This window comes from Physeter macrocephalus, chromosome 6 (genome assembly GCF_002837175.3).
Source record: "Physeter macrocephalus isolate SW-GA chromosome 6, ASM283717v5, whole genome shotgun sequence".
NCBI lineage: Eukaryota > Metazoa > Chordata > Mammalia > Artiodactyla > Physeteridae > Physeter > Physeter macrocephalus.
The window spans coordinates 47,403,840-47,431,546 of record NC_041219.1 but is presented as its reverse complement, the minus strand read 5'-3'; the positions used below and the strand labels follow the sequence as shown (position 1 = coordinate 47,431,546).

The 27,707-nt window shown below is 48.3% G+C and overlaps 1 protein-coding gene across 4 annotated transcripts in view; it reads right to left on the bottom strand.

Moving 5' to 3' along the window:
• The window catches only part of SAMM50 (SAMM50 sorting and assembly machinery component), a 30,367-nt gene extending 3,953 nt beyond the window's left edge, over positions 1-26,414 (bottom strand). Inside the window, exons 1-16 of one of the 4 annotated variants that reach the window (XM_028490702.2) lie at positions 26,212-26,393; positions 23,229-23,286; positions 22,626-22,650; positions 21,858-21,968; positions 20,648-20,749; positions 19,743-19,830; positions 17,446-17,552; positions 16,840-16,970; positions 16,515-16,602; positions 14,009-14,137; positions 13,444-13,515; positions 12,560-12,646; positions 9,960-10,030; positions 6,937-7,004; positions 2,424-2,570; positions 1,597-1,738 (exon numbers count right to left, since the gene is read on the bottom strand). In XM_028490702.2, coding sequence (XP_028346503.1) covers positions 1,597-1,738; positions 2,424-2,570; positions 6,937-7,004; positions 9,960-10,030; positions 12,560-12,646; positions 13,444-13,515; positions 14,009-14,137; positions 16,515-16,602; positions 16,840-16,970; positions 17,446-17,552; positions 19,743-19,827 — 1,127 coding nt within the window. In that variant the 5' untranslated portion in view covers positions 19,828-19,830; positions 20,648-20,749; positions 21,858-21,968; ... (1 more) ...; positions 23,229-23,286; positions 26,212-26,393. Of the gene's footprint in view, positions 1-1,596; positions 1,739-2,423; positions 2,571-6,936; positions 7,005-9,959; positions 10,031-12,559; positions 12,647-13,443; positions 13,516-14,008; positions 14,138-16,514; positions 16,603-16,839; positions 16,971-17,445; positions 17,553-19,742; positions 19,831-20,647; positions 20,750-21,857; positions 21,969-22,625; positions 22,651-23,228; positions 23,287-26,211 lie in introns of all 4 variants that reach the window. The other 3 variants (XM_028490701.2, XM_028490703.2, XM_007099837.2) reach the window with 3 other exon arrangements.
• Positions 26,415-27,707: the final 1,293 nt, after the last annotated feature.

The window sequence follows — 27,707 nt, the reverse complement described above, 5'->3', positions numbered from 1 at the left end:
TACTGCTCTACGAGCTGCGCGTGTGTTAATTCATTCAGTCCTCAAACCTGCAAAGTAATCACTATCGTTAGCACCCGTTCTACGCTTGTGAAAACGGAGACCCAGAGAGGTTAAGTAACTCACCCCGGGCCACACAGCCACGGGGTGGCCAGGCTGCGCTCCGAGCCTGTGCAGCTGGGCTCCAGTGCACACTCAGCCTGAGCAACTAGACCTTTCTCAGCTTTTGCTCTGTGCCGAGAACAGGCAAGGCGTGGAGGGGAGTTAACAGTCGTCAGAGCAGCAGACCCGTGAGGGCACGGGGAGGAAGGGCTCCAACATCACAGGGCGGCACGGCAGCCCCGGGCCGAGCCAGCCTTCCGGGGAGAGCGGAGGAGGGCAGACTCTCCTGAAGCGATGGCCAAAGAGGACCTGGATGACAGACACTGACGTGCACCTGAGAACAAAGCTTTGTTAAAAGCTTCCTCATGCGGCTTCCTTTCAAAACGCCATCACCCACCATGCTGAAGCAGAAGACGGGGAGAGTAAGGCTGGTACGGTACTTCCTTAAACGAGGACGAACTACAACTTCACGCTGTAAGCCTGGCTATGACTCAGCATCACAGCTGAATGTAGACAGAACACCGAGAGGAAAAAAATACAGCCTAGAGTCCTGAAATGTATAGAAACGCTAGGTTACCGGCACAATGTCCGTGTCCCCCAATCCTCACAGGCTGAAGCACTAAACGCCCACCCCCCAGCCCTGCCATGTGACAGTATTTGGAGGTGGGGCCTTGAGGAGGTTAACTAAGTCACCTTAGATGAGGCAACTTAATTAAGATGGGGTCCTTGGTGGAACTGGTGTCCTTGTAAGAAAAGACACCAGAGAGCCTGCTCTCTGCCCCCTCCAGGTGAGAGCACAGAGAGACGGCGCCGTCTGCAAGCCGGGAAGAGGGTCCTTGACCCGGAACCGAACCTGCCGGCACCCTGATCCTGGACTTGGCAGCCTCGAGACGGTGAGAGATACAAGTCTGCTGTTTAAGCCCCAGTCCATGGTATTATTTACATACTATCATGACATTACTTCTGGACTTCTTGAAATTTCTACAATGCATACCAAGTACTTTAAAAAACGGAATTAATTTCTGTAGCTGTAATCGGCCTTATACCATATTCACCCATGAATGTTCAGCAGATCTTGTTCCGTAAAATGAGTGGTGGAGAAGGGCCAGAAGGCAGGTCCTCCGCGGCCCGAGCAGAGCTGCGCCCAGCCAGCCTCCCGCCTGCAAAGTCCCCCCCTCCCCCCGGCAACACCTCAGTCTGCTCAGCGCAGGGCCCCAAACGGCGGCCACCACCTGCAGCCAGGCCGCCAGAGGAGCTCCCTCTAGCTGATGACAAGTGCAAACGGCATAAGGTGGGGGGACGGGAACACGGCCTTTCCTCCAAACTGTGTGGAGAACCCCAGGGACAAAAATCCCGGTGTTTTCATTCTTTTGCTAACTATTCAATCTCTCCTGAAGTCTTGAATCTTAAAGGTCGCTGGTGAAGTGATTAACTATGTCCAAAACAAAGTGACAAGACAGTGCCGTGTACCTGTGGAGAGAAGCTCCCAGCACCTACCTGTCCCCGCCCTGCACGCCCATGGGTACGCAGTAGTTCAGCTCCAGCCGCGCGATGTTGCCCAGCCTGAGGACGATCCCGGCGCCGTAAGACCAGCGGATGCACTCAGCCAGCTTTCGAATGTGAGCTCTGGGGCCCTCCCCTGGAGGGAGAGAAGGGGAGGTGTGACCACCAGCACGTGGTCCCCCGCACACGCTGTCCTTGGACAGCCCCGGCCCTCCCCCTCTGTGTGGCCTCTGGTCATCTTTTAAGCCAGACCTAGATAACTCGAGGAGAATGCATGAAGTGAGATTAGGCCCAAACTCAAGACAGGGCTGGGGGCCATACTTCCTCACCGTCCCAGAAGAACACAGGTCCTCTCAATTCTCTGGGCCTGGCACGTTCTGTTCCCTTTGCCTAGAATGGCATTTGCCCACCGCTGACCGCCCAGGAAGCCCCACTCCAAGCCTCGGTTTCCAGACACCTCCCCAAGCCGGGGACATCTGTGCGCCTCGCCCGGCCCTGAGCTCCTTCCTAGGGGAGAGACCAGGTCTCACTCAGCTCTGTGGCCGTAACGACTGGCACAGAGCCACCGCTCGAGAAATGTCTGCTAAACAGATAGGTTTCTCTTCGCGAGGCAGTATTCGATGACGATTCGTTATGCGTGTTCCAACCATTCGACCAACAGCTTCACTCTGGGCACCGCATCAGGTGTTGCAGGTGTCTCACGCAGGCACAGTGCCTACTCTTAAGAGACGACGCAATCTAAATGCGACACAGACACCCACTTGTGCTTCTAAACATAAGGTCAGCTGTGCCGAATGGTTGCTAAATAGTCCAAGTTTTACCATAGTTGAGGTTGCAGAGGTTTCCTGCGTTGAGGAAGAAGTGAGTTCTGAAGAGCTCTCCAAAGCCGCCCTGGCCCGGTCGGAAAGGTAACGGGGTGTACAGGTGCAGGCCACCGGCCCAGTACGCTTCTCCGCCCAGGTAGTCTCCTAGTCAAGGAAGGAGTGTGGATCAAAACAAGGTCACAGGTTCAAAACCACACTGACGTCCCACCACGTACACAAGCGAGGTGTGTGCTGTGAACACAACACACTCAGTGCCCGAGCTCTGTGAGCAGCTGCCCTTATAACTCCTGACGTTGTCAGCCTTTCTTAAATAATCTTTCTTCTTCTCCTGGTTTGTTTTATAATTTGCTTTAACTGGGAAGAAAAAAAAAAAAAAAAAAGCTAATGTGTAATTTAGGAAAGAATGAAGCCAGTAAAATTTACCATATCTGTAAAATGCTTGGAATAAAACAAGTAAACTCATGGAAATCACTTTTTCCACAACTGCAGATGACCAGATCATTGTCACTTGGCAAATGAAATGCATTATTTTGCAAAAATTTCAAGACCACAATATAGAGAGACAAAATGAAGAAAATGTCTCTGCAGTTTCCGGAAGTGGCCAGACATGCTATTAATCCAAAGGTATGCAGTGTCTGCTCCCTGCTGCACAAGGACGCTGTCTCAGCTCAACACCTTCAGAAAAGAGGCTCGTTTTTAAAGGTTCGTGACCACTTGGGTTTTTTTTTTTTTGGACAAAGCTTACTTTTGCCAAAATTCAAGACTATCCACCGAGAGTATACATTTGCATTATTTCTAAAAATGTCCCTACCATTTCATTTTAACTATAAAGAGCCACAACATTAAACAAACAACAACAAAACCCTGAAATGTTTATACTTTGTTACAAAATACTAGTTGTCAAGTGCCTTAGTCCCCTTTAACACAAAATGACAGACCATGAAAAAGAAAAATATGGCTGTCTCCAAGATTAACCCAAGGAATGAACTGCTTATTCACTTAAAGGCTCCAGCATCTCCTCAACTGCTATTGATACTGAAGTTCTAGAGGAAACAAAGAACGGACTGAAAGCAGGAGGTCAACTGGGTTTGCTTCTCATTTCCCAGCAAGTGTTCCTCTCTTTTCTTAAATAACCTATTTTATTCTAATCATAAAAGTAATATACTCATTGTACAAAATGTGATAAATATATGGAAGTAGAAAAAAAGGAAATTCTCCTTTAATTTCTAACGTTTGGAGATAACCAGCTAACATCTGGTGTTCTTTCATCCAGTGAATTATAATGAATAATTAAGTAAGAAAACAAAATGTAAGTCATTTTATATTTATACATTGCAGTCCTGATATTTTTTTTTAGTTTACTATATTATAAGCACTTTCCTTTAATACTTTATATTCTTTGAAAATGTGATTTTGATGCCTGAATAATCACATATATGTACCTTAATATAATGATCTACCCCTTGACTACTGTCATGTTTGTGTTGAATTTCTTGATAGTGGACATTAACCCATGATGGGCTTACTTGCACACACAGGTATTTTAAACTATCCTGAAGTATAATATACACATAGAAAAGTATACGCATCCTAAGTGTACAGCACAGTGAATTTCCAGGCACAGAACACACCATATAATGAGCACGCAGACCAAGAAACAGACAAGTGCAGTCCCCCGGAAGGCCCTGTTCTCCTTTCTAATCACTACCCACCACCCACGCCAAGTATAGCACTACCTGTCTACCTGTTCACCCGACAATATAGATCACTTTACCCTGTCTCTAAACTCTGCACAGATGGAATCATACAGTATGCATCCTCTGGATCTGCCTTTTTTTTTTTGGCGTGTTTCTGAGGCCTGTTCATGCCACCCAGCCAGTGGCTCTAACTTGTTCATCCTCACTGCTGTATAATATTCCACAGTGTGAAGACATCACCGTTTAGTTGCCTATTCTATCGTTGATGGGCATTTGGGTTTCCAGTTTTCAGTTTGGTTCTATTATCAATAGTCCTTGTATATATATGTTTTAGGCTCTTGATAAATACTGTCAAATTGCTTTCATGAAAAGTTACAGCAATTTACATTCTTGCTCATATAATCTTACCAACAGCCTTTTAATAGGTAATTAAATGAAATACCACTGTGTTTTAATTTTCAGGAAAATCGAAGACTCCAAAACTTTCATCTAGTCACTAAATAATACTTGTTATAGTGAAAAAGAAATTATGTTACTTTTCAAAAAAAAAAAAAAGACACACTAATAAAGCACTCTAAAAACAAATGAAAAGAAATAATTTCTATTTTGTACAAAAATTTAGGCCCAGAGCAATCACTATTTATAACAATATAAAGTGGAAAAAACAAAGATGTTAAAAAAAGTTAAGAAAATCAGGATAGAATATTTTATAATGTCATAACATGAATCTACTTAAATGACGTTTTTGTAGTTTTTAGTAACACGTGGAGATCCTCTGATATAATGTCAAGTACTGGAAGAGAGTTCCAGAAACCGGAATTCTCACACAATGCTGGACAGAGTATGATTGAGACAAGCTTTCTTGAGACAATATAAAACCCTAAGGATATTCAAGGATACTCAAAATCCTTTGACCTAGCAATTCCACACCTAGGACTTTATGTTATAAAGTAAACTTACAGATGAGCACAAAGATTCAGTTAGCTTGTTCACTGATACACTGTTATATAAACGTAAGAAAAAAGAAAACAGTCTAAGTGTCTAAAACTTGGGAGTTGGTTTAAAAAGATTGCCGTAAGGCAAGAAGATGAAATATGCAGCCATTAAAAATGATAAGGCTTACAAAAAAAAAAAAAAAAAAGATAAGGCTTATCTTTCTGATTCACTGCTGGTGGGAATGCAAAATGTTAGCTATTTTGGAAGACAGTCTGGCAGTTTCTTACAAAGCTAAACATAGTTTTACCATACAATCCAGCAATTACACTCCTTGGTATTTACCCAAATGAGTTGAAACCTTATGTCCAGATAAAAAGCTGCACATAGATGTTTATATCAGCTTTACTCATAATTGCAAAAATTGGATGTCCTGCAAGTAAGATGTCCTTCAATAGGTGAATGGATAAACACCCTGTGGTACAGCCATACGATGGAATATTATTTGGTGATAAAAAGACATGAGGACTCAATCACTATATTGTACACCTGAAACTAATACAATATCGTAAATCAACTACACTTTAATTAAAATATATATATATACACATAAACAAAAATTTAAGAAGTACACTGACCAAAAGAGAAAAAAAGAAAAACATGGAGGAAACTTAAATGCATATTATTTAGTCAAAAAGGCCAGTCTGAAAAGGGTACATACTGTATGATTCGAAGTATATGACATTTTGGAAAAGGCAAAACTGTGGAGATAGTAAAGGTCAGTGGTTGCCAGTAGTTGAGGGGGAGGAAGGGAGGGAGGGAGGAATAGGTGGCGCATGGTGAATTATTACGGTATTTAAAATACCGTAATAGTAGATACATGTCATTATGCAACTGCCAAAACCCATGAAACTTTACAACACAAAGAGTGAACCCCAACGTGAACTATGGAATTTAGTTAGTAGTAACACATCAGTGTTGGCTCATCGACTGTGACAAGTGTCCCACACTAACGCGAGATGTTAATAATAAAGGATGCTACGGGCACATACAGTGAACTCTGTACTTTGTGTCCAATTTTTCTGCTAACCTAAAAGTGCTCTCAAAAATAAAGTCCGTTACACAGGGAATATAGTCAATATTTTATGAATGACTATGTTGTACACCTGAAACTTATATAATATTGTAAATTGACTATACCTCAATAAATAAACAAGCTTAATGTAAATAAACTTGTGGAAAATTTGGAAAGTGCAGAAATGCATTTTAAAAGGCTTATTAAAATTATTCATAATGCCCATCACCCAGATAAAACCATAATTAACGTTTAGCTGTATTTTCTCTAAATCTTTTTTAAAAAATGCATGTTTATTGTTTACTGTAATATTAAAGTTATTTTATATATATATTTAAAAAACTTTGTTTTAATAAAGTACATTAGTTTAAAAAAATTTGCCAATAAGATGAAATAAGCTGCCATTAAAAATGATAAAGTACTTATTCCTATAAAAATCTATTCATATACTGTTACTGGGGGGTGGTAGGAGAAACAGGTTAGAACAGTTATGTAAACAACACACGTGTGCATGGATGTGCATGTTTAAACAACAAAATGCTCACACACGTCGTCTCTGGCCAATGGGATCACAAGTGACTGTCGTGTATCTTCTGCTTAGCTATCTTTTCTCATTTTCTACAGTTTCCTCAACAAACACCTTTCTGTGCCTGCTGTGTGGTAGATGCTGTGTTAGGTGCCAGTTCCACTGGTGAAATATGAGTATCTATTATTGCGGTGATTTAAACAAATACATGCGCTCAAAAATGAGAAGTAACCGTGATTTCGATTTTTTCAAGTTGGCGTGCTGTGGGGAACGACAGACCTTCGCTCTGTGGCCCAACGCTGTGCATGTTGAACCCTCGCACACTTGTGGGTCCCCCGAGGTAAAACCTGGAAGAGGATGCAGATGTCAGAGCAAAGCCGCTGGACAAAGTCTCCATCACACAACAAAAGTGCAAAAGGCGCACACTCGCTGCTGGGTCGTCCACATCTCCACGTGGCGGAACATTTCAGGGTTAGGAACACGCACGGGAGGATGTGGTAAATCTCACAAAGACCCAGGCTTGTGATCTAACCTAAGACTATACATCTAAACAAACACGTCAAACTTCTGGGGACACAGGTGAGATACAAGGCACAAATAAAGACACTTGGGTGGACTGTCTGTTATAAAGGAACTATCTGAAGTCTATGAGAATTCATCACGCAGCACCTTTTCAAAACAGCCTCCTACATGCTCACAATAAGTAAGTTAAAAATTAAGTTAATTAAGTTTAAAAAAAAAAGGATACAAATTATATAATAGTATGATCTGAATTTTACAAATCAGAGGAAAATAATACTAGAAGGAAACAGACCAAAATAGAATTATTGTTATCTTAAATTTTTTTGTATTATTACAGTGATTTTTAATTAGAAAAAAAGTATATGTTAAAATTTTTTTTAATGAATTCCTTGTGCTCCTTAATGGACCAGGTTATCATACTCTTTTAAACTATATCTGAGTAAAACGAAAACAATGAATTAAAAAAATATTAGAGGGACTTCCCTGGTGGCGCAGTGGTTAAGAATCCGCCTGCCAATGCAGGGGACACGGGTTTGATCCCTGGTCCAGGAAGATCCCACATGCCACGGAGCAACTAAGCCCATGCGCCACAACTACTGAGCCCGCGCTCTAGAGCCCGCGTGCCATGGCTAATGAGCCCGCGAGCCACAACTACTGAGCCCACATGCCTAAAGCCCGTGCTCCGCAACAAGAGAAGCCACCGCAATGAGAAGCCCGTGCACCACAACGAAGAGTAGCCCCCGCTCGCCATAACCAGAGAAAAGTCCACGCACAGCAACGAAGACCCAATGCAGCCAAAAATGTATGTATATCAGAAATCCCATCTACTTGCTATAAAATCTAACAGCTTCTTAGAACCCGATTTTAGACCACGGTAATTACTAAATAATGAATTAAAATGACCAGAGAAGCTGTGTATGGTCTTTCCAACACGGCTGTCATGGAAGCCACACCAGCTGACGCCCCCAGCCTCTCACTGACCTGCGGTGCCACAAACGTCCCAGGTCTAAGCACAAAGGGAACAGAGCACTGTTCTTCTCATTGTCCCGTTGGATAAAAGCCTTTATGAATTTATTCATTTGAACTTGAGTTTAAAAGTCTACAAATGTGTCTTTACTATCTGGGATTTCTAAGCAAAGCCTTTCTGAATACCTCATTAACATTACTTACAGAAACAAAGAGCAAGGTCCCTTTATTATTTTTTCAAATGATAAATCACACACATTCTTTTGAAAGAATTAAAATGATCCAGGAAACACAAAAAGTGAAAAGGCTCTTCCCCTCCCTACTGTCCACCGTGTTCCAATCTCCAGAAGTGACTACTGTCACCGGTTTGGTGGTTGACTTCCAGACCCCTGGTGCTGCTACCTGCAAACACACACGTGCACACAGAAGCTTTGCCCCTGATCAGGGAGCAAGCAACTCAACGTACTTCCATGCAAATTTTAACTTAGGGACACCTACCTCATCCTTTTTAATGATTACACAGTCCTTTTAGAAGGGTTGTGTTTGAATTTAATCATTTCCCTACGGGTAGTTTTAGAATTTTTGCTATTCTCAATAATGCTCCCGATGGACACCCTTGTACATACATCTTTGTACTCTTATGACTGTATTTCTGTACATTAGGTTCACGGAGGTGAAACTGTTAAGTCTCAGAGTTTAGAAATTAAAATTTTTTCTACTCCCAAACTGCCATCCAAAAAGGCTGAACTAGGTTAAGCTAAAACAACAGTTTCACTAATGCAAAATTAAAGAAAGAGTTCCTTGACCCCAAGACAGTCGTGAGTATTTCTACTAATAGCAACTAATAACAGGCAACAAATACAACTTCACCCTCTGCTGACAGGAGCAGAGGCTACCCCTAAAAAAGCAGGTTTTCTGAAAAGCAGCCTCCAGCAATATTCTTTGTGAGCCTTAAAAACATTCATATTCTTTTGCGACAGTAATTCCACATTGGCGAATCTCCTCAGAAAATAAAACGAACAAAAATTATTTACGAAGTTATACTCTTCACAGTGCTACGTATGTGCAAATAACAAAATATTAAAACGCTGCTTACGAAAAATTTCCCATGACTTGGTGAATGATTTACTCTATAATTTTTAAAAAGCAGGGAGGACACAAAATTGTACGCAACATACAGTGGTATCTCAACACTTTCATACAGATGTGTACATAAATTTATATGTATACACGCTCACGCAAACACACACCCACAAACATACTGGCTAACAGGAAATACAGCTGACTCTTGAACAACGTGGGTTTGATCACGTGGGTCCACCTACGGGTGGACACCCTTCAACAGCAGACGCTACAGCACTACACCGCCAGGGGCTGGCTGGCTCTGGCTGTGGAGGGAGCGTGGGTACGCAGGGCCGGCTACAAGCGCCACTGGGATTAGCCCTCGGGTTGTTCAAGAGTCGACCGCAGTCCACATGTTAACTCCGCTTATCGGGGAGCAGGGTTCTTTCACTGCCTTAAATGTTTCTCTGTTTTTATATTTCTGTAACATGTATGAACTGTATTCTTTCATACTCAAAGAGAATACAAAATTTTTAGTATAATTAAGTATCTCTCTACCCCAAAAGGGAAAAATATTAAGTATGAGGTATACTAGGTATTTTGAAATTAGCTTAAACATAAAAACTAAATTAAAATTTGAAATATTTGCTTTCCTAAACAGTTAAACTTCTCTAAAATATCTTCTAATAAACCAAGCAGAAAGATCCAAAGGAAACCATGTGCAAACCACCCATTCATTTATTATTACTTACCTATCAGCAATACTTGACAGTTTATCACCAATGGGTACCAACATTCCACCCCAGAGAGATGCTGAAAAAACCTGTTGAAATATAAACAAACAACCGTTTTCTTCCAGCGTTTCTTTCCTTCCAATGAGCATGAGCAGACAGAAAACACCCTGAGATCTGGTCGTGCCCAGTGCCTGCAGCGTGCAGAGCTCTGGGTCGGGGCACAGGGCTGCGGAACGAGAACATCTGGCTCCTGCAGGGGAAGAACTACAGCGCGAAGTGTTTTGTGGATACTTTTACAACTGGCAACTTCAAATTTCGAATAGAGACATACTATACATAAGCCCTAACCCTAAGCAGGGCCTGGATTCCATTCCGACGCAGGGCAGCTCCCTCCTCTCCGAGAAGCCAAGCCCAGTGGGACAAGCCATGGCCTGAAGCGGGGAGACCAGGGCCCTGGACAAGGGATTCTGCATCCACCCAGGGCTCTTTGGCTCGGCCTCAAAACCTAAGAGGACTGAGGGCGCATGGCATCTCAGGAGAAGGAAGGTAGCGGGTGCAAGGCTGCTACATTTAAGAAATTCCAATCCAACCCTCGGGGACGGAGCCCTGCCTCTAACTGGTCCAGGGCAGTGACCTCACCCTAGGTCAGGGATCCAATCTTCACACCCACGTAATCCATGCACAGAACTGACCCAGGGATTCCTTCGAATCCACGAGCCACGAGGCTCTCTGGGCTCCGGACCCAAGGCCCCCGCCGTGGCCCCCACCCCCCACCTCTCCCAAGCACCCCCACGCCTCTGCCCACCTTGTCCCCTCGGACGTGCAAAGTCCCTCGTCCTTCAAAGCTGCTCAGATGTCTCTTTTTTAGAAGCTTCCGTAGGAAGGATTACAGACGAAAACTGGGACAGAGTGGGCAGAGCAGGCCAAACGAACACTCTATTCTGGGAAATTCAAGTCTTTGTTCAACAGCGTGACAGATGCTGCAGAACAAAGCGAGGCGCCAGAGCCCCGCGCGCTCTCGAGCAGCTCCCCTCGCGACTAGGGTCTCCCGATGCTCCCGGCACACTGAGCTCCTCCCCCGCCTACTGGTCCCAACCTAAGGAGGGGCAACAAGGAGAACTGATCCCCCACCTGAGGCAAGCCCACTGGGCCTCGTGTCCCGCTGACCTCGGTGACGAGAGCCCCAGGCCCCCGGTCACCCCCAGCACCTAGACCTCTCCTCTCCACCTGCTCCCTCTAGCACCAGCCCCCCAAGTCTTCAGTGCCAGCAGGACCTACGAACCGGCCCCCTCGTTCTCTCCTGCCCTTCCTCCCCTCCTCACCCAGCTGAAATTCCACGGTCGGTCACCAGAACTCACCGACTTGTCCTCAGCTCAGCTGGCAGCACCCGGGACCTGGTCAGCCCGCCCTGCTCCCTCAGCTGTGTCTGGGCGACCGGCTGTTGGGGAGACGCCACCGAGGGTGGAGGGCCCACCTTAAGTCGCTCTAAGTGCTACAGGCCTCATCAAAGACGCCTCCCCTGGCCCTCTAACATAAGGCAGCACCCCCCTGGCGGCACTCTGTCCCTTAACTCTGCTGGATCGTTCTTCGCGTCACCTGTGAACCCCTGCCAGACTGTATATAAATCTATTTGCTTGTAGGTCTTCCTTCACTAGCATGTTAAGAACGGGAACTGTGTTTATTTACTGAGGTATTCTTAGTGCCCAGACAGTGCCTGGGAGCCAGTATATGTGGGAAGGAGGGAGGGTGGGTGGGTGCATGGATGGGGGGAAAGGAGGCTGAGAAAGAGAAACCGAGGCGTGGAAGGAGAAGCAGTCACAATGGAGTCAACAATGGCTGACAGCGTGCCATGGAGGGAGCACAGAAGGGGACCAGACAGAGCTCGCTGAACGGAGCAAGAAGCCCCTGGCAGCCTCCGGAAGAGCAACGGCAGGGGAAAGGCAGGAACCAAGTTGGAAGCGCACCGAGTCCAGGACTGACCGGCAGCAGTGATAAATGATTCTAAAACGAGACGCATGTCCCACTTCGTTAAAACTCACTCCTGGCCCCCAGGGTCTAAGGAGGCAGTGGAGGTGTGGAGCGCTGTCCCTCAGTCCCCCGGGCGCTGGGAAGACTGGAGAATAAGCATGGTGTCTCCCAGCCTGGGGCTCCACTGCCTCAGTCAGAATCCAGTCACTTACTCCTAAGGTCCTGAGGGAATCAGGAGGAACTAAACCAAACTGGGTAACACAGAAATTCCTGGAGGCACCCAGAGCCCTGACCACCTAGCAAAACACGGTGAAGACGCAGAATTTCTCTGGTAGTAACATCAGGAGGCAAAGAAAGCGGCAGCCCTGTCCTCCAGACACATTTGCTTGACGGCCCTGAGCTGGTAAGTGGGGAAGGGGCTCTTTTACGTAAAATGACTGACAGATGAGTTTTAAAGGGGCTGCTCATCACTTCTCCCCAGGGTAGCTTCAAGTCTGGCTAAATTGAAAAGACCGAGCGCTTGACTTTCAAGCATCAGTGTTCTGACTTCCTCTTTAGTGTCTGAGATATTCGGGAACTGAGATCTTCTAATAAGACTCCAAAAACAAGAGATAAAAACAAAGGTGACAATATTCTGGCGAGATACTCACTGAATCAAGTATGAGCTGCTTATTCAACTGAAGCTCAAAGTCTTCTTTTATGAAGCTCACGTCCCCTCCGGTGTAGCCTGCCAGCTCCTGTGGGCGAGGGTCCTCAGGTCAAAGGGGGCCAACAGACTTGTTACAGAGGTTTCTAAACAGCGTCACTGCAGTTAAGTCTGCTGTTTTGTATGTTTAGAAAGGCAACACACCACTTCTGTCTCCTAGAAGCTACGTCCTAGTTGTTCTGGATGGTACCAGGGGCCTGACAGAGGTACACAATCACCAAACGCACTGAGTAACCGCAGAGAATGTTATTCCTTACGTGTGAGAGTAAAACGCTGGCAACATCAACATTTCATTACAGAGCTTGTTAAGGATGATACGGCTTGTTTGGCCTAATCAGCGTTTGGGGGAAAAAAAAAAATCAGCCCACCTTTTACAGTTTGGCACATTTCCTATGAACATCTGATTTCTAGCTGCTCCTCTGACGCTGAGATCAAGCCAACAGAGCATCGGAGCCCCACTTCTCTCCAAGGTCACCTGCCGGGCCCTGCCGGCATGTGAGTTACAACCCCCGCCTTGGGTGTTCTTCAAGGGTCACCAGGGAAATCACTCCCATCTAATCACAACTTTCCTCCTGGCCTAGTAAGTGACACCAGCAAAGAGACCGGAACCTTATCCCGACTCTGTGCTCTGTGAAGGCAAAGCCTGAGCTACGGGAGCAAATCTAGGGCTAGGCACCCCGAGGGGGACGGACACCCTTGCAAGCCACTCTCGAAGGACTTTCACAAGGAGAGGAAAATGTCAGTATTAAAAACGTGACTACCCTTGCATGACGCCCTATCCCTCCAGGGTCACGGAGCCTGCAGAGGCCACAGGGGAAGGAACACTACCTGGTTAACCTTCAGCAAAGCACCTCTTCTCGGTAAGATGGAAGGGTTCCGAGAGTCGATCACCATCGCGTGCTGAAAGAAACGTGGATCGGGGGCGTCTGCACGTCAAACAGGCCTCTGACACAACACCAGACACTCGCTGGGCACAACCGTATGCCAGGCACTGTGCTAGGCGTCCCATAACTCTTCCGCCACTTAATCTTTACGGAAACCCCACGTTACACGTGAGGGACCTGGGAGAGTCAGGGAAACAAGTCACGTCCACCGGGTGGGCCGTCCCGACCCCATCGCCAGCTTTGCTCTCTCGGAGCTCGACAGCCTGACCGGTCAACTCAGCCGGCTCCCAGCTAAAATGCCAGTCAGCCCTTACGCACGCCACTGCCCGTTACCGCTGATGCTACTGAGAAAACAGGACAGGAGGTTGTGTCCAGAAATTCCAAGTGAGCAGGAGGCACCGTTTTAGCCACCCGAACCGTGGCGCTTCCCAATCCCTCCCGATGGAGGCAAAGGCTATTCTCCCAACTTAAGGCACGGCTGCGTCAAAGCATCTACACATCTGCCTTACCGAGAGAGATGACTTCAGCGAGTGCCCGCTCTCTTTGCGGACGGCAAAAGACACTGTCCTGGCGAGGCAGCCCAGCTCTCGCCACACGCCCTCCCACTTGACAGTGTGGCTGGTCTTCCAAACGGGGAACTGCAGGCAAACACGGGAAACCGTCAGCCTTCCGTGCTGCGCGGACAGGGGGCCGTCCCAAATCGGGTCCTGGGATGAGGCATCGCTAAAGGGACGGACTAAAAGCTAAGACACAACGTTTTTAATGATGGATGGGAGACAGGAAGAGACGGAGGGAAGCTGGGGAAGGAGGGAACAGAGCGGGCAGGCAGGAGGGAGGAGGGGAGAAAGCCATGGCCGCAATCAAAGGGAAACACTGCACGAGGCGCAGGGCTGTGCTCCGGGTGAGGAGACGGGGTCGCTCGTCTGAAAGCTGCACGCAGCTTTGTAACTGACGGGTTTCCTTTTCCAGTCTAGGACCGTCGGACACACACCCCGCCGGCTGTCTGCAGCCGGGAGGGGTGACCCAGATGGCCCACATCAGCCCCTGGAGAAGAGCCAGGAGACAAGGTTACCCGTGAGTGAAGCGCTTCCTCCCTGCGGCCAGAGAGGCCCGAGCCAAGTGAACGCTGGGGTCCGGGCAAGTGGGACCTGCCTCTTGGCCTGACCCTCTTCCCTCGAAGCCAAGCCAGCCTTACATTTCCGTCTCAGAGAAATGCCCAGGTTGGTTTTGAACAGCGAATGACGTAGTTTGGTGGCCTCGGGAAGGACAACAGTGACGCAGCCCTTACAAGGGAGCCAGGTCACGTCACAATCCCCAGAGGGAGTCCGCGCTGGGCATGCTCGTGGCACTCAGGCCCAGACAGCCCACGTGGCTTCCAGGGTGACAACGTGGGGCCTCAGCACGATTCCTCGTGAAGCCGCCACGAGGCACCGGGCCAGGCCCTGGGGAGGCAGACGGTGGGAGGGCAGGCCTGCCCAGCCGCCTTTTCCGCACTGAGGGCCCCGAGATTCAGCTACTTTCCCAAAGCCTGTGGGAGGGGGAGAGCTGACCTAAAGCCTTCCTCCCTCCCTTATAAGGCGGCTCTTAATGGGAGAAACACTGCTGCTCAGAAGAGACACATCTGTGTCTCTGGATTCCCGGCAGGAGGACGAGGCAGGGCCCAGATGACACCGCTGGGCTTGCGTAGCGAGCACCTACTTGGCGCAGCCCCCGAGGACACACATGAGGAGGATGCGGTCCTCTCCTCCGCAGCCTCTGCTCTCAACGGCAGGGCTGCTGCTGCAGGAGCTCCAGCCCTTGCGTCCCTTTGCCTGCCCTCCCTCGCGGCCTATTCCAACACTCTGACGTCCTGCATCTCTATCCCGTGTGGACAAACAGGTGTTTCTACTCTCCTGAGGATCTGCTCTTTAAAAAAGGCTTAAAAGAAAGAGATAAAAGGGGACTCAGGAGAGAAAGGTGGGGAGAAACCTCCCACCCTGTTGGTAGCCTCCACGTCCTGCAGGACGGTAGGGCTGGAGAGAAGACTGTCTGCCAGGGTGTCGGCCGCCGCGTCCCCAGCACTGGGCAGGAGGGTCTGAGGGCAACTCCCTGCACACGGAGAAGGGCGGCCACACCGAGGTGAGAATGGACGTGCGTCTCCATACTGAGCTGCGCCCTCCTGGCGACCTCGGGGCACTCAGAGTTGTCATGACTTTGGGCTGCAAGCTAAGTAGCATGAGTCGCTGATGCGTCTCGAGTGCCCACAGGGGGCCGAGCGCACAGCAGGAGGCAAGCCTGGGCAGGGACTTGGGACTCTCGGACCACAGGCACGGGCGGGGGTGACGGGGGGGCGCGCCGAGACGGCTTCCTGGGCCCCGTCCCTGGTGATGCTCGCTCAGCAGGCCACTCGGGACCAGGAATTTGCAGGTGAGCCCGAGGCTGCTGGTCTGAAGACCTGGGGAACTACTTTCATACGGGATTGTGTCTCAAGGTCTTTCCTCGTTAACTAAAGCCTAGAACAGGACGGGAAGAATAAGGATGAGCTAGAGAGGAAGGAAAAAAAGAGCAGCATTGGTCGTAAAGCCAAAAATGGTCAAACGATAGTAATTCCGTGCGCTGCATCCTGCTAGGCGTCAACCAACTGTAAACCAATGATGAAAGCTTCCAGTAACCTGAAGTAACTTTCACTGGCTGTCAGGTTTCGATCTTAGCCGGTACAAGGAAGGACAAACAGATGGTGTCCCAGGAAGTCAGGAGCAGGGAAGAAATGTGACCAGGTCAAAGGAGCTGCCCCCATGGAGATTAGCCACTCTCTGGCCCCGGCACGTGCGCTTGGCTAGTGAAGAGGTGCCCGGCCGGCAGGGCAGAGAACAGAGGGCGACCCCAGCAGCAGTGCCTGAGGCTCCCAGCATCAGACCACACAGCGGCTGTGCGCGCCCGGCCCCGCCCCCGCTTGCCGTCTTTGGGAATCAATCCATCAACAGACTCTTTGGTCCCACTCAAGTGTCCGAAGGGAAGGACTGAAAAGCTACTTACACTGTACTCGGCTGATATTCCTCTGTCTGTCTCCCGGAGTGAGCTCCAAGGGAACTGTCCCGTGACTTTATATAAGTTTACAGAGAAACTAGGAGACAATGGGACAGAGCTTTAAAAGCTGAAACAGTGATTATACCTTGTACACATTTAAATCAACAGATTTAAAAATATACTTCAAGGGCTCATCTTCATGAGGAAATCTATGGGCTTGTTCTAACACTGTAGAAGGGTCAGCTGATTCTGCAAAGTTTCTTTTCACAAACAAGCCACCTATTTTAACTTTTAAACAAGGCCACTGAACTCAATGATCTGTTTGGCTTCCTACTTTCTTTCGAAGTTTCCAGGCTGTGGTTTGAAGAAGGACAGGCCATACGAAGTTTCTTTTGTTCCATAGGAAAACTGAAAAGTCACCTTTTCTGCACGGCCTAGAAGATTAGGGAGTTTGAGGCCAAGTACCTAGGAGGAAAAAAAACATAGCAGGGGTTTGAACGGAAGGAACGATAACTGTTTAGAAAGACTGTGTGAGCTAGGGGACTCACTCAAAAACAGAACAAAAATGTAGCTGCGGCTCTGCCTTCCCCTTGTGACTGCTCGTCTTCCTTCAAGCTTGCCTCTGCTGAGTGCACACAGCCGCCGAGTGCAAGAGGCTAAACCTGCTGACTGTGAGGCTCAGAGAAATCAACTCTGTGGCCTGGAGTTTAGGGGAATTTCAACAGGAAACTATTAATATGAACATCCCCACGTCATTCCCAAACAATCCACATTTGTAACAAAGCACGTTATCGTCAACTCTAAGATTAAGGAGAACCGCGGGACAGTTTACAAATAAAGGTTGAGGGGCGTGAAAGAGCTCCGAAACTACCATCAGTCGTGTCCTCAAAGCTCACGGTTGACGGTTCCCCCGTTAGGAAGGGAAAAGCCTGTATCTCACCATGCTGCCTTCATTGTTCCCAACCATGGTGTTGTAGCTGCCCGTTAACCTCCTTAATTCAGTGACTTCAAAGGTAACGTCTAACCCGTTGGGAAGCGCGTTGTCACCTGAGTGAAAGAGATGAAACAATTCAGACAGCTCGAGTATGCGGTTATGTTTGGTCCCACTGCTGTAAATGGCAAAACGCTTGGGTTTAAAGCCCGGGAACACGCCCGCGCAAAATCCCATCACACCTCCGCGCCAAAAACCTGGGCCTGGCTTCCGAGGCGGAAGAACCAAAAACGGACTTCGCTGCAAGGGATAAGAGCAGCAGCAGTACTTAAACACGCGTTATTTACATTATTCGCCAAACGTACTTGTTCCCCTACTAGTGAGGTCCTTGAGAATACCTGGGGCCTCAACTCAGCTGACATTAAAACGTGGAATTCTTGTGACAAGAGGGGCTCTAGGAACCCTGGCGGAGAAGCAACAAGTCGACACAGATAGAGGAGGTGGATCTCTCTGTCCTTCCTCAAGCCGGGGGCGCGGGGCCTGGGTTCAGCGCAGCTACCCCTTAGCCACCGCGGGCCCCGGGGCGCAGGGGAGCAGGGCTGAGCGCGGCAGGAGCCTGGGCGCCCCTCAGAAAGGTCGGGGCTGACCCCGCGACCCTGGCTGGACACCAGCCGCATCTGGGAGCTGTCAGACTCACAGACGCCCAGGCACTGGCTCCCGAACACTCAGATTCAGCTGGTCTAGGGTGGAGCCCTGGCACCACTTTTTTTTAAATTAGCAGACTTTACTGCTTAGAGCGGGTTTGGGTTTATAGAAAAACTGAGCATAACGTTCTCACCCCCTCACACACATTTCCCCTCTCATTCAGTCCGCACTAGTGTGGTGCGTTTGTTACAACTGATGAACTAACAGTGAGACGTTACTACGAACTAAAGCGTGATTTGCACCAAGCTTCGTTCTCGGCGTTGTACATTCTAGGTTTTGACAAACGGACTCATGGAGAGTGGTGTGCCCTCTCACCCTTCCTTCCTCCTTCCCGAGGCTGGAACGGTGCTCAGCCACCGCAGGGACCAGGGGACCCTGGAGACGGTGAAGTGACAAAAGCACCAGGAGAAAACCACACCAGCCCCAGGTGACCTCAGGGAGCAGAGCTATGACGACACCAGCCCCAGGTGGTGGTCTCCCATCTGTCATGGAAAGAGATCTCTTTTGCCTAAGCCACTGGTATTTGGTGTCTCTGTTAGTCACAGATGAATCTATATTCCAGATAACAGAAACCCCTTTCATTTATGTAGTATTTTATATTTTCGCGAGCACTCTCACAGACCGTTTCATTTTCGTCTTCTCAAAACTATCTCCCACGCAGTCCCGAAGAGCTCACTTGCTCCTTGATTCAGTCCAAATGTGTATTTTTCAACGGACGTCTACTCCACTCAGAACGAAGCCCGCAGCCACACAGTAAGTCCTTCACGATCCGGTCTCTTGATCATTTTCCTGCCTTATCTTTCATCACTCTCCTTCCCCACATCTGCATTCTGGCTCTACGGAGCCCTGTGGTCCATCCAATGACCCTTTCTCTCTCTGGCCACTGGGCCTATTAAACACTCTCTCTCTCCCTGGAACATTCCTCATCAGCCCTGCTCCCCAAACGAACTCACACACACCTTTTAGGTCTGAGCTTACGTATCACCCCTTCCGGGAAATCTTCTCTGATCCATCTTTCCCTCCGCCCCACCAGGAGAGGCAAAGTTTCCTCCTCCAGCACCCCCCGCTTACAGCACGACTTATCAGCTGAACCGTCCTCACTTTCTCTGTCTGTCCCCGACTCTCTCCCACTTGACCAGAAGCTCCTTCAGAAGGAGACTATGCCTTGTCTGCTACTGTCTCCCCTCATGGCAGGGACTCATTAACGAAAGAATAAACACCGACCAAGTGGACAGAACTGCACACTACCGCACAGCAAACGCGCAAATGAACAAAAACCCAAAGTGAAATCTGACTCCTATCGCCCTCCTCTTTTTAACACACATTTAGGTGGAGTCTGCTAAGAGCCCATCCGGACACCTGCTGGGGTGGGCTATCCCGAAAAGCCTGGCTCTCTCCTTCTCGGAAGGAGATCCTTCTCGGAGCCCTGGTACCATCCAGGGGCTCGGACACGGCATCTTCAAAGTCACCCGCCCTCCCTCGGCCTGACGTAAAGATCCAGTTACTTCCTTGAGGCCACAGGTGCTCTCTGCCTGGACATAAGGTGTCTGTGATCCTGGAGGACGGAGGGAATCAAAGAGAAACTGCACCATAATATGCACCTTGACATGTATCGATCAAGACATCCACCTGTCTAAATATTCCCAGACGAAGCAATTTCTCACGGGCTTCGTGAGATTTCCTCATTACCTATAAGAGAAAAAATAATAATAATAAAAAGAGAGACTGTATTCCTCTAAGATACAGGAATGTAAATGGTGGCTGCAGCATTTAGGCCGGCGGCTTAGCATGTGAAGTGCTGACCCCTGAGAAGAGAGCCCCACTAAGACTAGACAAGTGAGCCTTTACTTGAGTAAAAAGCTTACTTAGTAAAAAGTTACTTTAAGCTTTAAAAAAAAAAAAATACAGTTTTTTAAAGTTGGAATGGTCGAACACTGCTGAAAGGTAAGTAAAACGGGGACTGGAAGGGGCCAGCTGGACGTGGCCTCTGGAAGCTGCTGGCGACTCAGCCCAGGCAGGGAGATGCGGTGCCGAGGACAGAAGGAAGCCACGGAGGAGGAGACGACAGTGCAACCCAGGAGAGACCCCAGTGGATAAACAGAGTACGGGCCCGAGGAGACGGCGAGGGTGGGTAACTACCAGGAGCCCACGCCCCCGGCCGCTGGGGGCCCTCCAGGGGAAGCGCGCTGAGCGCTAACGGGGCGCGGGAAGGGTCAGCACCCACTGCCACCAGCTCCACGGCAGCGCTGGGACGGCTGTGAGGAACACGGAGAGGGGCCAGCCGTGGACGGGAGGACAGACACCTCTTCTCCGGGATAAGGGCGAAGGCAAACGCACGTCAGTTTGTGGGAGGCTTCTGGGAGCCGACGGGGCTCAGCCCCCTTCGGCGTAGGCGGCAAGGTCATCCGCGGAGGCTGGGGCGGGGTGCTCCGTGTGTGAGCACACAGAGCTTCATGGGATCTTCGGAAGGGAATGGACAAGAAGGCCAAGCAGAGGGGACACTTGCCTCGATAAGGTTTTTAGCCTTAAAAACATCTCCAATTGCACACACGATGATGTCATCTTTAGTCCTCCCAAGTCCATCAAAATGAACGTGTTGGACGACCACCTAGACGTGACAAGGGGACGCAGATTATTGAGTACCAGACAGGGCAAGAGATCAGGCATCGAGGCTGAAGACAAATGTCTGAAATTAGTTTCAAAGATTTTTTTTTTTAATTTAATGATCCACGCTTCTTAATTCCTCACCTTTTCAAAAAACTGGTCACTTGAACTGACTAGGTCTTTACTTCCTGTGAACGAGATCAACAAGGTCTCTGCAGCCAGGTGACCAAGGACCAGGTCCTAAACCCAAGCAGGGTGCAGAGGTCCCCTACACATCCTTCCCCAAACGTTCCCCAAGCACTGGCCTCTGGATGACGCGGATTGTGACCTGGTTTAGTAACGGCGTGTATTTTGCCAGAGACCTTGTGTGGATTTCAATATAGCCTGATAAATGCTGGCTCAGAGCCTCTCACCTGTCTATACATGCTCACTTCATTCATTCATTCAATAAAAATGCACAGATTACCTATGAACCAAGTATCATTCTGAACGCTGAGAAGATAGCAGTGAGCAAAACATAAGAATTCCTGCCTCTATGGAGATTATATTCTAAAGGGGAGAGAAAAAGGCAACATACACAGTACAGTAGATGGTAGTGAGCAACAGAGACGAATCAAGCAGGGATAATGGGGAGTGGTAGGGAAACGTATGACTTACACGTGATCAGAATACTATACTAAGATCTTAATTAAAGAATTAATGAAAAATGTGCTTACATTTCTCCCACTGTATTTAATTTCAAAGGCAACAAAGTTTAGAAAAACTTTTATTCAAGACCCAAGGTCTTTTTTCTGGGAGCAGGGAACAAAGAATAAGCTTAAGCATAATTTGAGTTTCTCTTTGAAATACTTTTGGTTTTTTTTTTTTTTGTAACATAAATTCAAAAATGTGTTTGTTTACACTTCCCATGTAAATGATCACCAAGGAAAAACTATTCCTCTAAAACCAGAAACTATTTCTCCAAGTGTCCAGTCTTTCTAAAATGTAGTTGGCTGCAAACTCTCCTTTGATAAAGGTGTCGACACGGGTTAATCCCTTTATGTTTCCCCAGCGGCTTGTGGCAGCGAGTGTTTCTAGTAACAACTCTACCCAGCCCTCAACAGGATACTCACATCCTTGTTCTCAAGAATTTCCTGTTTAGCTTCAGGTTCAACTTCAACAAATTCAGCTTCTTCTCCTAATGCTCCAAAATCAGGTCCACTGGCTGGAAGAGGCTCCAAACTCTGAAAGGAAGGGAGAAACCACAGATAAATGAACTTATATTAGAAAACAAAAGCTTGGGACTTCCCTGGTGGCACAGTGGTTAAGAATCCACCTGCCAATGCAGGGGACACGGATTCGAGCCCTGGTCCGGGAAGATCCCACGTGCCGCGGAGCAACTAAGCCCGTGCGCAACAACTACTGAGCCTGCGCTCTAGAGCCCACAAGCCACAACTACTGAAGCCCGCGTGCCACAACTACTGAAGCCTGCGCTCTAGAGCCCGTGCTCCGCAACAAGAGTAGCCACTGCAATGAGAAGCCCGCATGTCGCAACAAAGAGTAGCCCCCGCTCGCCTCAACTAGAGAAAGCCCGCGCACAGCAATGAAGACCCAACACGGCCAAATAAAAAAAAAATTAAAAAAAAAAAAAAGCTTTTAGTTTTGTCTTTAGACGGTGCCCCAGAAAACTCAGGACCGCGGTCCCCTCTGGGGCTGAAGGCAGCAGGGTGCGGGGCACACAGGCAGCATAAGCGGCTGTTGACGCACAGGTGTTAGGCTGGCGCTGACCCCTCGCTGTCCAGAGTATTGTTAATTCATAAAGCAAAGACGAAAATTCATCAGCGAAAGGGTCAGGCACAAACCTACAATGGCTGTGCCATGAACCGAGGACTATACCGCACCTGGTTCTGTACACCTGAGGCCCATCTGAAGACCAAAAAAAAAGGTTTTTTTTTGCTTTCCCGTTATGGAAAGTATCCTAATTTTTTTAATCAAAACTGGATACATTCTAGGATAATTACATTAACCAGCCAAATTAGTAAAAAAATATGTTTCTGGACTCTGATAATTCGTTTTGGTCCAGAAAGTCTCACACACTAAGGGGAACTGCATATGCTCATAAAACAGGCCGGCCAGAAAGCAGTCCCTTCCTTCAGTCTGAACTGAGATTGTCTCAAAAGCATTCTAGCATCTTCTGAGGAAGGATTCTATAATAATAATTATGGAGACATGATAATACAATAGTATGTATAATAAGGAACACATAACATTGTATATTTATTACACATGTACGGGGATTCCCAGACACTCGTGGAAATGGATTCAGAAGGTCCGGTGTGGCACCAGGTGGCGGCAGAAACAGGCACCTCTGGGGAAAACTCTGGGAACGAGCACCCGGCTGCTCCCCACTCCACCAGCTCTCTACACATAAGCACTTCCGAAGTGCACAGGAGCGCCCGACATCTGCAGAACGTGGAGCAGTGGGGACTCCGGGCCCCTCTCACCTTCTCCCTGGAACGTTCAGTCTCTTGTCAGCACATCCTCCATCATGCCACTGGTCCTCTGGAAAGGTAATGACCTGACAGCGCCATGTTCCCTCTCCCATCCTTGCCCTAAAAGACTCTTGATAGTCCTCAAAGGTGCCCTCGGGGGCCAATGCAACTAGACTCCTTAGCAGGGCACGTGAGGAAGGAACTCCACCACGCGGCCCCCACCTGCTACTCCAGATTCAATCCCCACCACCCCTGACCCTCCCCTTTGTGTCTGTGCACACCTGGTTCTCTCTGCCCAGGTTAACTACCTGCCTCCCCCAAAAGAGCTTCAGTGCCATCTCCTCTGTGAGCCGTCCCTGGCTTCTTCAGGGAGAATCAGTCCCTCCTTCACAAGACACCTCCTGGAGGAAATTTATGACCTTTACAGGTACTGCTTTTTCTTATTTTTATCTGCCCTGCTATATCAGAAATACTCAAATATTTATGGAATGGGTGAGTGAATGATTTTTTTCTTTTGTTCTCACATTTCATAAACATCTGAGTGCCTATTGTTCCCCTAAAGAGCAGGGAATGCAGCCGTGAATAAGCCAGAACCAGTCCTTCCCTCAGTGGCTGAAGTGGATTATTTACGTAAGTAAAAAGGGAAGATAACGCTGGGCAAAGAAACAGAATTTATTTCACATAATTATCCTTTCGTTTTTGTTGTGTAAATATTTTTAAAATGAGATCATTACTATATTTCTCAAAAATATGAACAAATTAAAATAGTAACTTTTTTATGCAACATGTCATGAATATGCTTTCTGTATTTAAGTTTATGTAGTGCAAAAAAGTATATTACAGATGCGCAGATTGTCTATGCAGAGCATATACTATGGTTAGGAATATACGCACATATTCATTCTTCTTAATCTGAATGCTTGACAAATAAGACTTTGGGCATAAAGTCTATGCTAAAAAATTTCCATTACGGTTCCTAAAACCTCAAAAGCATGAAACACACCTCACCAGAGACATGCTAGACTCATTTGCATTCTTAAATCTGAAATTTAGCCTTTAATTCAAAAGGTGATGTCTTTACAGTTTCACAACCGCACCAAAGCTTGATGTCCTAAATTAACTGTTTCACTACTAGAGATTCATTCATTCACCAAATATCCACCCACTATGTGACAAATGCTTACAAGGTCCTCACCCTCACAGAATTTACATTCTAGTGTCTGGGTAAGCATTTAGTGAAATGAATTAAAACAAATATTTGGATCTAGCCTCTAACCTTTAGGCAGATCGGTCTACTGGTGAGTCGACAAATTTTACTGAATGCCACATGCCAGGCACTAGGCAAGGCAGTGCTAACTGAAGAAATAGGACATGAAATAAATTTAATGAGTTATGAACAGCATCTTTAAAGTGATATTGACTAGAATCAGATAGAAAATACAAGAAAAAAATAGGTATCAAGGGTAAATACTGTTTCAGAAAACTTTTGTTTCACATATGCATGAAAGTACTAGATAGCAAATACGGGATGTTTTCTTACTGTGAGTCCTGCCCAAAATTCAAACAACACTGGCTAGTGAAATGTAAAGGCCAAATTAAAGAACTGAAATTATTTCTGGTCAATACATTAATCAAAGGAGCAGCAGTTTTAGTGTCAAAGGAGCTTAATAAAAGCAGAGACTTTTTTTTTCCTGTACTCCTAGCACCTACAACAGTGCCAGGCACAGAGGTGACCATTGGTAAATATTAGTTGAATAAACGAGTGAATGCTTACTCTGCCAAGATGCTACAAGGGATGCAAGGCAAGTAAGATACAGCTCCTACCGTCATCTAGAAACTTAGACTTTAAAAGGATAAGTCAAAAATGCAGAGCTAAAACAGGGCACCAGAGTAGAAATGTCAAGGAGATTGGCAACACATCCAAAATGAGGAGAGATAAGGAGGTTTATGTAGGAAGTGACTTGAACTGAGTTCTAAAAGATGGGACTATTTTGCCAGCTGAAGATGGGAGCGGGGGTGAGTGATGAGAGAGAGAGCTCCGCCCAACAGCACGGTCCAAAGAGTGTGTCGGAAGAGGAATGCTGTTTCATTTGCAGAAAGCATCTGGAAATGGAAGTTAAGTCCATTCCCGCACACCAGGCTGAGAAGTCTGTGCTAAACTCTTTTGGAAACTCCCGAAAACTTCTCAGCAGGGCAACTGAAACAATCCACGTTGTAGAAGAGAAGTTGTGTTGAGGGCTGGGACTCAGGAGGTCTGAGTTTTAGAACATTCTGAGGCTCTAACGGTGTGACCCTGGACAAATAGTCACTCTCTGGGTCTCAGTTAAGATTACGATAAAGAGCAGTTGCGCAGCTTGGGTGCCGCGCTAAGCACCCAAGCAAGTGCTTCACGTGTATTGTGTCTTTCAATTCTCCTACAGCCCGGGGAGTGGGTACTATCACTGCCTCCACTTTAAAAGGAGGAACTAAAGCTCAGCGAGGTTCCGTCTTTGCACGGTAACCAAGAGACACGAGGACTCCTAGCTGGGTCTGGGTTGGAAGACACTACTTCGTGCTCTAAGAGTCTAGCAAGACCCCAGGTGCGGCTGAGCGGGAGAGTTCGGAAAAGGTGACGGGTAAGGAACTAAGACGCCCGAAACCGCTGAGGATACAAAGAACTTATTCCTCCGCTGTAGGACATCACGGAAAGCCCTAGAGTCCTTTCCGAGCCACTGCCTCGCTAAGTGACCTTGGGCAAGTCACGCCCCTCCTCTGAGTATCCGTTTTCTGCTCGGAAGCCTGCGGTACCCGCTGGCGGCATCTCTGCGGCCTCCTCCACCCGGCCCGCGGAGGCCCAGCGCTGGAGCGCTACAGGCGGAGATCCCCGGCCCCGTTCCGCACCGGCCTCGGGGCCCTGCAGTCCCCTCACCAGGGCAACCCCGGGCGCAGCCGCGAGTGCGTCCCCCGCGGCGCCCGCCCAGAGGTCACGCAGCCCGCGGGTCGCTGGGCCTCTTACCCTGGCGTGCACTGTCCCCATGGCTCCCCTTCTGGCCGCCGCCTCCCAGAGCTGCCCTGGCCCGACGAAGGCTCGGCGGGTTTGGCAGAGGGTGAGTCCCCGGTGGCTGAGTTACCGGTTGGTGCAACACCCACAAGCCCCTGGACGCGACTGACTGGGGGCGGCCATCATGTGCCGCCTTCGCCCCGCCTCCAGGCTCACGGTTCCTCCGCTCATTGGTCCTTAGGAATCTATGACCCGGATGTTCACGCCTACGCCGGGAAGCTCTGCAACCTGGAGAACGCCCGAGCGCCGAGCGTTCAGTGGCGCCCGGGAAGCTGCTGGCGCGTGTTGGGGGGTTTGCGTGAGGGTCCCGCTGGGAGTGCCAGAGCTGCCCTGGGGTGGACCAGACCACCTGATGGGCGCGCCGGGACTTCACTCACGTGTCTCCCTTAACCCTCCTGGCACCTCGGCCCAATGGTGCAGTGCTTGTCCCCGCGCTTTGGCCGAGGCTCGCCACACCCGGCTGCAACAGTGGCCTCAGCCGGCGTCTGGAGCCGCACAAATCCGGATTGGCGCCCTCCTCCTCTCCCGCTGGCCGCACGGAGCTTTCAAGTCACTGAACCCCCACAGGGTTCAGCCTCCTCATTGGCAAAACGAAGTGTGACGGTCTTATCTGCTTCGCAGGGATGGATTACAAGGCTCGCCTGAGAGTTATTAACGCCTGGCACAGGGCAGGGCACTTATTGAGCAGCGAATAAATGACCATTATTCTTTCAACTGCAGTAAATGTCAGTGCGTGTCATCGGGGGTTCGCATGGGGGCCACTCACATCGGAGAACAGGACAGCCCAGGGGCTTCATTTGGGTGGTGGAAACAGCCTTCCCCCGCTCAGAAGACAGTATATAATAAGTAATAGTCACGTGGCGATAAATGCAATGAGAGAAACAAGAGACAAAATGAGAGAAGGATTTTCAGTATCATGTGCACTAATGTTTCCACCCCTTCCCAGAGACCCTGACACTCTTTTCTTTCTTTCTTTTTTTTTTTTTTTTGACAGGCAGGAACAGGTAATGTTATTGATCAGTGAAAAAAAAATAGATCACTGCACATTTGGCCTGACACTCTTTTCTGTTTGAGTAGCAGCCCCGGAGTCCTCCAGCATCCCTGGGGTAAACATTAAGTCCACATTCCCCTTCTTGCCTCCCAGGCGCTTCTCCTTCCCACACTGCATCCCTTGCCAGTTGACCTATCCACGTGTCTTCCCCGCTGGGCTGTCAGTCCCCAGAGGCGGGCACCAGTCTGTCTGGTTCCCTCCATGAGCCCAGAGGCTAGCACAGTGCTTGGCGTGATGCAGGGACCTGGTGAATATTTGCTGAATTACTGCTCCCCCGCCGTAGGCTAGGGCAAGCAGACAGACACTGCTGATTAAAATTGCACATTCCTGGGCCTCAGGCCTGATCTACTGAACCAACCTCTGGAAAGCAGAACCTGGAGATCTGAATTTTTTTAAAGTG